The sequence below is a fragment of the Dermacentor andersoni genome, chromosome 3, assembly GCF_023375885.2.
Source record: "Dermacentor andersoni chromosome 3, qqDerAnde1_hic_scaffold, whole genome shotgun sequence".
In the NCBI taxonomy this organism is placed as follows: domain Eukaryota; kingdom Metazoa; phylum Arthropoda; class Arachnida; order Ixodida; family Ixodidae; genus Dermacentor; species Dermacentor andersoni.
Window position 1 is genome coordinate 117,735,043 of NC_092816.1, and position 11,723 is coordinate 117,746,765.

The following is an 11,723-nucleotide window of genomic DNA, read 5'->3' on the forward strand; positions in this document are numbered from 1 at the left end:
ATGGCGATCGTATTGTTCATCGGTCTCAGCGAAAAGCATGCAGTCGCACATGGCGGCTGCAAGAGCGAGGAGTGCCACCACTACGCCCGGCGGCTACGAGAGTCGATCAACGAGTCTGTGGATCCGTGCGTGGACTTCTCGAGCTACGTGTGTGACGGTTGGCGCCGTAATCACGAGTTCTCGGTGGCAGAGGAAGCCTTCATGTCGACGTTCGATAGTATGTCCAGCTTCGTGCGCGCCCTGGCTGTTCCCCCACACGGCCAGTCTGCCATCGAACGTTCGGCGGCCTTCTACCGCAGCTGCATCACCGTGCTTCGAGGGGAACGCGACGAGATGCCACGAGTGAGGAGCGCCCTCGCCGCGGCCGGCATAACGTGGCCCGACGTTTACGAGGCGGCCACGGACCTGCTGCACACGTTCCTCTACGTCCATGTACAGCTCCGTTGGAATGTCCTGTTCACTGTCGACGTCATTACCAACGGGAACGAAGACTCCATCACGCTGGACATGCGACCCTCTACAGAAACGGTACCTATCAAGAAACGCTTGCAGCTGTTGCAGAAACCACAGATGGCCAGAGAATACTTCGACACCTTAGTCTTGGCATTCGCAAAGGATGGCAAAAAGGCTGGTCGTCGTGTTAGTTTCACAGAGACCACCAACACCGAATCGCTCGCTTTCTATGTTCTCTACGCGAGTCTCTTAAACGGCACTTTAAAATCGCAGCCGATAGACATGGTCATGTATACAACAGTGCCGAATCTCACGAAGGCACGCTGGAATGCCACGCTCCATTCTCTCGGCATCACTAAAAAGGTTTCATTTCAAACCACCAACCCGACCTACGTGGCCAGCTTCCTTGCCTTATGGAACCACCTTGGGGAGTTAAAGGTCCATCTGTTTCTCTCCTGGTACACCATCCAGACGGCGGCGCTGTACACCAACCAGCGAACGATCGCAAACTATTACGGAAGCGTGAAAACGGCTCTCCTTTGGCATAGCGCCTTTTGCTTCAGCAAGGCCTACCTGCTCTCAGGAACGGCTGCATTCAACATATCGATAAACTACATGTTGGATGGTGCCACTAGAGCCGAGGCTACAAATGTGCTCTGGGGCGTTCGCAGATCTCTCTTACGTCATTTTCAACAATGGCCTCACAGTGACAACGACACTGTCGCCAAGATGCTGACCGTTAGCGAGCGCGACTTCGCTGTCAGCGCATTCGCCGTCTTCGACGAAAGCAACAGTGAGGATGCCGGGTTGTCAAGTAGCAACTCTGTAGACATGACGGACTCTTTGGTCGACAACTGGATCGCAGCCGCCGTTCCACACAGGGAGGATGTAACCCACTTTGCCTCGAAGGCCATTGAAATGCTGTCGTTCGCGGCGCTATCCGCGGACGGAAAGGTCGCGTTGATGCCCTACGCGTTCCATTTTCCTTTTTACAGTGCGCGCGGAATTCCGGCAATGAACTACGCGGGCGTGGGCTCGCACTTCGCCTACACATGGAGCCAGTGGTTCCTGGCACCGCACCTAACCTCCTTAGACAGCCCGCTCTACAGATTCTACAATTGCACTGGCCTCTCGCTGCAAGTAATCTCGAGCACACCGGCGAAGTTACTTGGCGCGTTCTCCACTGCCGCCACGCAGCCACTGTTCGAGGCATTCGGCAACGCATCTGCCACCGCGGGGACAAGTGACAGTCTGCCAGGATTGCCTACTCTGACCGGATCCCGGCTTTTCTTCGTGTCGCTCTGTTACTCAAAGTGCCATGGTAGCTGGACCGAAGGGCTCTCACATCCTGAATGCGGGGACTTCCTGCCGCATGTGAAGGCCTTCTCGGAAGCCTTTGCCTGCCCAGTCGGCTCACCGATGAATCCAGCCGAAAAGTGCGAGTTCTTTTGACTTGGCACTGCCTAGTGCTCCGACTTCATTGTCGCTAACCTTACAATAACTCAAGTGCCACCCGTGTTACTTATTCAATGCCTTCATCCATACGGCATTTATAGGATTTATCATTTCATCTTGAATGCCGGCAACTATCTTCGTAGAATATGATGCTTCAGATATTCGTGTTTTCTAGAAAGCAGACACCGCTTCCCCTGTCAACACTCTAAATATATACACAACCAAGGTGGGTTTGCTTGTCCCATGGGCAACACCCCCATGGTTAGGGCTTTAAAAGTTTTATAGCGCCGGACAAGGAAGACTAAGTAGGCGTTTGGACATAAAAGGCGTTGCTGAAAATTATCTATACTTCTGAGAGCCTTGGGAGATACAGGAGAATTTGAAAGTGATAGCTTTGAAAGATATAATGCATTTTTCGGGTCGTCTTTCGGCGCTATGATCATTTTTACTTACCAGAAAAAAAATTGCAGGAAGATGCCTTCATTGGTGCTCACTAAAGTTTCAATTCTACACCATAAACGTGATGGTGTGGGACAACAGAACGCCTTTTATGCACCCATAAATGTGTGAAAATGTCCAGAACGTATATTAAAACTGCATTAGCTATATTCTTGACTAACTGGTGACCTGTTAATCAGGTGATATGCGGTGAGATATCGTTCGATTCTTGGTACTTCACAGCCTGAAGCTTCACATGTGGAACCACAACCCAAAGAATATTTGGTCATGTGAGAATGGAAGTGCTTGGCGGTATTTAGAAAGCGCGATGTTTGAATTTCATGTCTATTCGAATTGACGTTCAATAAAGCCGTAAAGCAGGGGCAATATGAGTTGGTTCAATTGGCACTGCGTTTTAAAATTGAAAAGCACTTTTTCAGACTCAAAGTTAAACTATACATAAATAACATGAATCCAGTTTAATCATAGAAGAAATTACCATAGTTTAGCTGAAATGCGTAAATAAGAAAACAGAAAATGGAAGTTGACGAAACCGCAATTTCCTGCCCGGCTGGTTGGAGGCGATATAAGTGTCTAGAGAGTATATTATAACCGCATATAGTAGCTGAATGCGAGACTAACTGAAGACTTTTTGAATCAGGTTATAATGTACAAGATATAAGATTCTTGGTATTTCATACGCTGCAGTCTAGCTGCTGCAGCTTCGCGTTTGAAACCGCAATCCAAAGGTTTTTTGGTCATGCAGAAATGGAAGAGCTTGTCGACATTCAGAAAGCGCGATGTTTGAATTTGATGTCTCTTCAGTGTGACATTTGAAAAGTCGCAGTTTCACCAGAAAGGCGAAGCATTACAAATTAGTAAAAAGCTTTATAAAGTAAGGATAGTAGCTTTATCGGCTGTATAATCTTGTAAACATTTGCTTACTAGCTAAATAAACATTACGGTGTCACGCGCGCACAAGCAAACATGAACACATTTTACTAACGAACCGCGCACCCTCAGGGTTTAAGCGCTGTAATGAGAAAGCACGGCAGCACCAGCGACCGAATTGACCTTCCTTCTGCCTATCGCGTTAACGCTAAGGCCCAAACAACGAAACGTTCCTTTCCTTCGAGCGCTTCCTAACCTTGTGTGAGGCCTCCTTAAAGCAAAGGACCGATGGAGGAAGCAAGCGTACTCTGAAAGCTCCTTTCACCCGTCCTCACGTAAGGAGCGGTTGCCACATGCCTGGGTTCGAGATTATCTCTTAAAAACTTTACGCGAACACCATTATTCAATAAAAAATGTTGTATCGTCGCACAAGCTTTAAATTGAAGAGCTAATATAGAGAAGCGTGGACGATTTCTTCTAGTTTTGTTTACTAAACTTAAGAAAAGTAGCGCATTACAGTGCAAAACTTGATGTGCTCCATCAACGCTGGCACGCCGACGTCGTGCAGCGCCTAGCAACGCTTTCATGCCGTACGCGTGACTGAAACGAACATGCCTGGCAAGACGTACCGTGATCGCGCTACTCCGCATGTGGGCGACAGCGCGCATGCGCAAGCAAAGGTCACGTGGTTAAGCAGTGAGGTGAAGCGCTCGTTCAGGGCCAGGAGCGGCGTAAGGACGCATGGAGGTAGCTTTGGAGCTACCTTATGCCGAGGAAGCACTAAAGGCCCGTTTATAGTCCGACGTAACGGCCGCGCGCGCGCGCGCGCGCGCACGCTACGTCACGTCGGTGAAAACGACCCCTTTATAGTCGGGCGCACCGGCGCAGCCAACGTAACCGGCGGCTCCCAACGCGCCCCGACGTGCCCGGCGCCGATATGGCTCCTGAGCCATTCGCGCGTCGGAGACGGCGGAACTCTCGCACCACAATGCATTGCGCGCGAAGAAAAAGGCGCCAACACAACTCCGCAGACGGCTTTTGCGGACGGCGCGCGACTTGGCGAACGGTCTGCGCATGCTCCGAAGATAGCAGCCGACGGCGCGCGCGTTGAAGTATAGAGGGGATGGCATCTCGGCTGGCGCAGCGCAACCGACGCAGCGTGACTGACCGCGAACGACGCCCGCCCGCGCACCGATAACGTCGGACTATAAACGGCCCTTAAAGGGACACTAAAGGTTACTATTAAGTCAACGTGGACTGTTGAAATACCATCCCAGAAACCTCGAAACGCTTGTTTCGTGCCAAGGAGAGACTTATTTTAAGAGAAAATGCGTTCTGAAGCGTCCGCGTACCTCTAGCGCAGTTCAAATCGCCCGCCCTCCGATCGAGGAGTACTGACATCATGGTCTCATAGTGACGTCGCGCCATCGGTGAGTAGAACGGCGTCCGCAGACGGCGCTATGGCTTTTCTGCGCAAAACGCAAACGCGCGGCCACAAACAGAGCCAAGACACAGCCGACAGCAGGGAGTATGGTGGCTAGCGGAAGGAGAAACGCGCGACCATGGGGCTCTTGCATTGCCCAGAGCATAGAGTTACTATACTGACTCTAGAGGACAAGCTACCCATAGGGCCCATGCATTGAAATCGGGAACCGCAAGAGCGCCGCCATGTTGCTACGCGCCGACGTTGCCAGCTCCTGAGACGCTTGCTAGACTTGGTGACAGTAGTCAGTTTTAATCCGGCAACCGTAGCAGCGTAGCAGCATGGCGTCTCGCTTGTAGTGTCGTGATGTGTGCGCGTGCCGCCGTGTGTTTGGGCTTTATAAGTTGGTTCTTTATTCTATGTTGCGGGACGGTGTGGGTGTGGTCCATCTTGGCCGTACAGGTGGCAGTTATGCAACCGAGGGATGATCCTGTTGAAGTTTCCGGCGGTATACGGTTTTCAGCGGTTACGCCTGTTGCAGGAGCGTCACTCGACGAGGTTACGAGCTCGAAGCTTTGGTCAGATTCCTCGTTGGCGTTCCGTAATTCTCTTCGCACGGGCGCGGTATGTTGCAAAACCCGCTTTCGCGATCTATCGTCGCGATGATAGATCGGGTTTTTATGTTATTATAAGTACTGATCCAGCTGTAGGGCACATGTAACCGACTTCCGTCAGGAGAGCACCTGAGATTATAATAAAGCAGGCGGCGCAGGATCTCCAGGGCACCCAAGGGACAGTGGGGGGATCAAAGCTCGAAGCAGAACGGTACGTAGGTTGGGGCCGCCGAGGCAGGTGTGTGCCAGGGAGTGTTCGCACGGACAGCTCCCCTGGCACGCGCAGCAGTGCCTCGCAAGGTCGAGATACTTTAAAGGCACCTGCGCCCATGATCTTTCATTTGCCTCGGTGCAGTGAGCACGATTAACCAGATTAATATGGAGGGCATCCGGTGCAGTCGCGAATGCGTCATGGCAAATGTAGCTCGCGTCGCCTGGCGTGTGTAGTAATATCAGAGTTGGTTGTATGAACTTTATGCATAATACGCTTTGTTACGGTACCTTAACGGAATGGGCCTAGAGGACGGCGTTGGTACATTTTTTCGTACCGCCCTAATCCTATACCCCCCACTACAAACACACACATACCCCCCCTTTTTTTTTATTTATACATACAATTCCTTGCCATGACGGATCATAGCCTACTTTATTTTTGAAAAATAGAGGAGGCTATGGACGAATTGACCAGTTCAAGTTGTCAACGTGTCAGTAACTGTCATAGGAATCACTGTAATAAACGCAATTCCACAATCGGATTGTTTACTTTCATTTTTGTTGTAACACCGAGGACTACATAGAACTTTATTTTGTATATGTGAGAGAAGTATGTGGATATCACGAGCTTAAGCCACTGTGGCGATACACAGACAAAGCAGCTGCTACAACATGAACTGCATTGAGGGCCATACAACACATACATAATTAAAGGTGCAAAATATAGGGGGAAGCTTCAAAATACGCTCTGTAGCGCTGCAAATAATAACATATATTGTATGTGTGCAATAAATGTTCAAAAAAACAATGCATCAATGTCCCATTTGCCTTCAAGTTTATTACCAAGTTCAAGTTTACTGAAGTTTATTATGAGCATACGTACAACAGGCGCAGACACACCCGCAGTCAAGGTGGCTGTTCGTGGTGTGCTGGCTGCTTCAGTGTAAGAAAAAGAAATTGAGTGAATGTCGACACCAGTGCCACTGCTTCTTGCCTCTGACCTGCACCTGCCTCCGCGGCATCTTTGTGCACAAGTGTGCTGGCGTGGCGAGGCGTAGGAGTCATCCGAGAGAAAGAGTATTGTTTACATGGAGAAGTGGCTGTTCACATTGCCTGTCGCTTTCCCTCAAATGTTTCCTTGTCAACTAGGGTGACACACCCGCAGTCAAGGTGGGTGTTCGAGGTGTGCTGGCTGCCTAAACAAAATAAAAAGAAATTAGATGAATGTCGATACCAGTGCTATTGCTTATTGCCTCTTACCTGCATTTGCCTCTTGGCTTGCGGAGTCTGTATGAGGGTGCTGCTGTGGCTAGGCGTAGGCATTGTCTAAGCAAAAAGAAAAGGCCATTCAAATGGGGAATAATGGAAATAAATTCAGTTGTTATGTCTGCTTCTTGCACTCTTCTTGCCTAAAAGTTTTCAAACATAGTGTCCAGAACACACCAGCACTTTGACTGCTTCTGCTTTTTGCCTGCAGGTGTTGCTGCGAGATCCTTAGTATGGCTGCGTGCAGCATTGTAACACTTGGTGGAGGCATTTGACGTGGTAGCCAAAAATATAAAGAATCATCCTTGTCTGCATGAACCCTTTCAATTTCTAAATGCAGTGGTAACTATCACTATTAGTGCAAGGCCCCCACATCCATGCGGCAAGTGCCATAGCTCGAAACTGAATTTTTCCTTTACTGTTTCGCAAGGCGTCTGATATGCCCACATTAGATGTGATGTGTTTGTTTTATTTATCCCAGTGTGGAGAGAGCATCATTAAATGGTTTTTTTATTTTTGCGTGTCTTGTTTTTTGGTTTATTTCTGAATTTATCAAGCAGCAGTCTCATGATGCTAAAGTGACTTATGTAATGACAATCAGCTTTTGTTTTGCAGAAAAACAACGCATTTTCTGACCCATTGTTTGACATCCACTCACTCGCATAATTTTGCAGAGTATTCTACCTATATTGACTTGCTTGACCTCCACTAAAGAGTCTTGCATTTTCAAATACGACTCTTTCCTTAAAATCATTCGGCACTTCTCATAATTTCTGTACCTTGGGCTTCTGATACTCTGCATTCACTATTTTTGCTTGTTTCTGACTAGAAATGTCTTCTTTAATTTAGAGCTTAAATTTTACCTTTGGAACACACGGAAGGGCTTGCCATTGCATATCTGCATAAAAGGGAAACATATTTCATTAAACATTTGCAAAATCCAATTGAAGATTGATGAATGCAGCTTGCAGTGTGATATGACTGAATGAGCCATAAAAGTAACTCAACTCACTTGGTAAATTAAAGCACATATTAGTGTGATGAACAAGATATGTTACACTAATGTGGTGGGTTTTCTTGCTTATACAGCAAAATAATCGGTGCGCGAGAAAAAAAAATTATTTTTGCATACCCCTTGTACACACTGATTTAAGGAAAATGAGTTGGAGCTGTCCACATGATCTACTTATTTTACCTGCGAGTATGGTCAACAAAAATGTGCCCCAGCTGCTTAGTGGTACTTGAGATTATGTCAGTATTGCATATGTGCCTGTTGTCTAAAATAACTGAATTTTGAAAACGCTCGCAGGGATGTCATGTGCATATCTGCAGTTTATGGATACATGTAAAAGACTCAGCATCAAGGGCAAGTGAATGGTCCCACAGGACCGGAGTCGGTCATGCAAATAGATTCGCTGCACAAATTTGTGACCAAGAAAGATATTCCACATGATATTGCATGCAAGGAAGCGTTCAAAATATTGCACAGTTAATAAAACGCCTACGCTATTAATATGTGGGTTGATGCACTCGTTATGCAAAACGGAGGTGAGGCGTGCAGACAGGACACAAGAGTAGAGTATTTACAAGCAAACAACACGAGCGCCGCCCACTTCTCTACTCTTGTGTCCTGTCTGCACGCCTCACCTCTGTTTTGCATAATGAATCCTTACCAACTAGCTCAGCTTTCTGTCGTTCTAAGTCTCGATGCACTCGATTTCGTCCGCATTAGGCACTCGCCTCTTGATTACTTCGTGGCACAGAAATACTCGGCATCATGGCTGTTTTTCTGCTGTGGCCTTAGTAGAAGCATGATTGTTCAAAGTGCAACAATTAAATTAAACATATTCTTTGAGTTGCTTGTGGCTTCGCCAGTACAATTCCGGTGCGCTGGTCCGCCTGTCCAGCAATTTCCTACTGAAGGGAAACCAGCAAATAAAAACACCGCTCCGCATGTAGAAAAATGCTCTACTGTGACGCTTCTCAAACGATTGTGATGCACCACAAGAGCTGCCTACTCGCGTGATATTCTCTACAAGGAGATACATTCGTTTACTTACATGTGAAGGTATAATATGCCAGAGCACTTCGGGGCTTCGGTGGCACATAAGGCACGAGTGTGCCATAGCGTCCGATGTCGACGCGCGATCGCATGTCAAACCAACGCCTCAAACCTAAACTGTACGAAACTACTACGCATCTAAAAAACTGATTCGAAACCGAAATTCGCGTCATCCTTTATTGCATGAATGCGTACATCGCGATTTACATAAGTCACGGACTTAGCGATCGCTTTCTATAAACTTAATATTAACGAACCACCTTCATAAAGCCATCAGGCATGCGTATTTAGATGACAAAGCATAAGGTGACCTGTACTTGTTTTCAGCTCTTTCAATATTAATTGCGCTGGCCACATTGACCAGTAGCAACAGGGCGGCGCCCTAGAGGTTCCCACTTTTCCGGCCCAGCTTTTCCTCTAGAGTTGTTCTACTAACTCTATGGCCCAGAGAGCACTGCGAGAAAGGTGCTAAAAAGCGCCCTCTGTCCTGAAATGGGTCGTAACAAGCTCGGTCGTCTGCTTCGGAAAGCACGTTTACAATATGGACCCGCCACTTTCGGTTGTGGTGTAGCACGGCCTGCTGCGTATATCGGGCGCCGAACATTTTTTCAGGGGTGGCACGCTGCGTAAAGGCAAGAAATTATGCAGTGCCGAATACGTGTACGTCGTTCAAGAATTAGGCGGCGAAGTTTTAGCACGGTGTCAATCGCAAGTGAAGCGAGTCGCGTACGAAGTGGAACTACAGGTAAGGTTTGCACGCTAGCTGCTAGATTCAGGCGCACAAACGCGAGGAAATGCGTGCTATAAATGAATCCACAGCAGCGATAAGCAGACATCATGTGTACGGAACTGCTCGAGCACACGACGGTACGCGCCGCGATGTACGAACTGCTCGAGCGCACGATCGTACGCGCCGCGACGGCAGCGGTCTTTCGACATGCCGCCAAACGGCGGGCCTCCTGCAGTCTTTGTTGACTGCATGCCGCTAAACTGATGCAATGCATGTCAGCTCGCACGTGCGTGCGAATCGCGCTGTAGCGCGAGCTTGTGCGCTGCTCGCTTGATGTAGCTTTTAATGACAGCGCTCGAACATCGATGTGCTGCAATCAATACTGCCTTGCTGCGCTGCCTCAACGTGCTGGCTTGAGATCAAGGATGAGCGCATTTAACTCTCTTAACCTGTGCTGCTCGTAGTGGAGTAGTGAATTGTCATCGAATGAGCCCGACCATTTGTGCTCATTTGCACACACTTCACCACTTCGCATCGGTCGAATTGTTAATTGTCGCTGTGGCTGGGTGTCGAATCGTGAATTACCAGCCATGCCTGCTGCTATGTCGGTCTGCTGTCGGGACTGTAGGTTCAAAATACCGAAATTTCGAACGCAGATAATCAAGCAAGCTTCAAGATAGGCGAAGCAGTCAGCATGGCACGAAGTTTCGCTTACTCAGCGCGACGAACTGCAGCTATGCAGCGCGCTGGACGCTCCACTTCGTGAGGCCTTGAAGGAAAACGGTAGAATCTGATGTTGGGATTCAGGCCTTCTTGTTCATGGCAGCCCACGACGCAGAAGTAATGACGGTGACGCCTTTTCGAGGCTGGGCTAGGTCTCTCCGGATCGGCTTCACCGATTCCTTCTGCTCCCAGCATTACGTCCCACGGCACACGGAGAGTCCGTTTTCGTTAAACTATAGGCTGCGGCGAGCTCGTAGCGTGGTCGGCGTGGTCTGTGAGAAGTGACGAGCCTTTTCGCACTCGCAACAGGGCATAAAAAGTGCGAATCGACGCAAAACTCGGCCTAGAAACGTGCTTTGCCACAGCCAGGGCTCAATACGACCCAAGCTGGTACGACCCAGATGTCGTTTCCCGCACCGCCACCAGGCGCCGCTACTATACCTCAAACTCCAGCGCAAGACGCCCATAAGCTGGTACTTCATTCTATGACGCAAACTTTGACGCTCGTCGCAATGGACCCTGACACCAACAGATTGGCTCGCGATGGTGGGCTCAACTTCAGCGATTTGAGCACTGACGAGCGCGACCTGCTGCTGAGGGCTCGCGCTGCCGGCGTCGTCGCGTACTACGACGGCGGCCTCGACACCGGCTCTGCGGAGCGGGAAAGCAACGAGGGCTTCCCACGACATCACATGGACGTGGCATTCTCGCTGCTTGTTCCAAATGAAAGTTTCGCGAGCCAGCAGAACCCTCACAGCACGACGCGATAACCAAACTACTGAAACTCCAAAGCGTGCGCGGCGCAGAGTCGAGCGCGCAGAGTCGAGCGAAAACGAAACCTTTCGAACACCCATATTACTGAAGGGTAACGTCAAAATGTTATTTTTTCTTAGAATCGAATAGACGTAGACAAGTAGCATTTTTTTCCGTCTTATAATCGAATGAAATGGTATTTTTAATACGATTAGTTGAGTATTAGTAACACAAATTATGAGGAGTGCTTTCGTCATCGGGCTAGTACCGGAATGTCGCTGGGGGGTCTCAAATCGTGTCATGCATTTACCTCAATTTCTCGGTTACTAAAGCTCTGTTCGCGATTATATTGACGCCTTAGACGTTCTAGAACATTGCTCTACCACTTTAACTTGAGTTTCTGGTAAGCTTTAGTGTCCCTTTAAGGAAGCCTTCACCGAGGGCCCCTCAGTAACGAAGCTTTCAGAGTGACATAAGGTAGCCTCACCGCAATGAAAACTTCTTTACTGAGGTAAGGAAGATATCACTGTTTGGCCCTAAGTAGGTGGCGAGAACACAGCGTACACGAAGCTATCAGGCATCGACGCACCCTATCTCCATCAAAGATCGCTATCGAGATAGGGCACACGCGGTCGCGCCATGCCACCGCAGTAGTAAAACCCCTCTCCCCCCCCCCCCCCTCTGGTGCCTTGCGTGCGGCGG

The 11,723-nt window shown here is 48.9% G+C and overlaps 1 protein-coding gene and 1 long non-coding RNA gene across 2 annotated transcripts; one reads left to right on the forward strand and one right to left on the reverse strand.

The window, feature by feature from the left end:
- On the forward strand, positions 1-1,905 carry LOC126538240 (uncharacterized). Its single transcript, XM_050185125.1, has one exon. It carries the CDS (start codon positions 1-3, stop codon positions 1,903-1,905), a length of 1,905 nt encoding a protein of 634 aa, XP_050041082.1.
- Positions 1,906-6,305: 4,400 nt separating this feature from the next.
- On the reverse strand, positions 6,306-8,797 carry LOC129386270 (uncharacterized). The gene is made up of 2 exons (XR_008613713.2): positions 6,748-8,797; positions 6,306-6,683 (listed from the first exon to the last, which is right to left on the reverse strand). It is a non-coding gene; the product is annotated as an uncharacterized lncRNA (long non-coding RNA).
- Between the last annotated feature and the right edge of the window lie 2,926 nt (positions 8,798-11,723).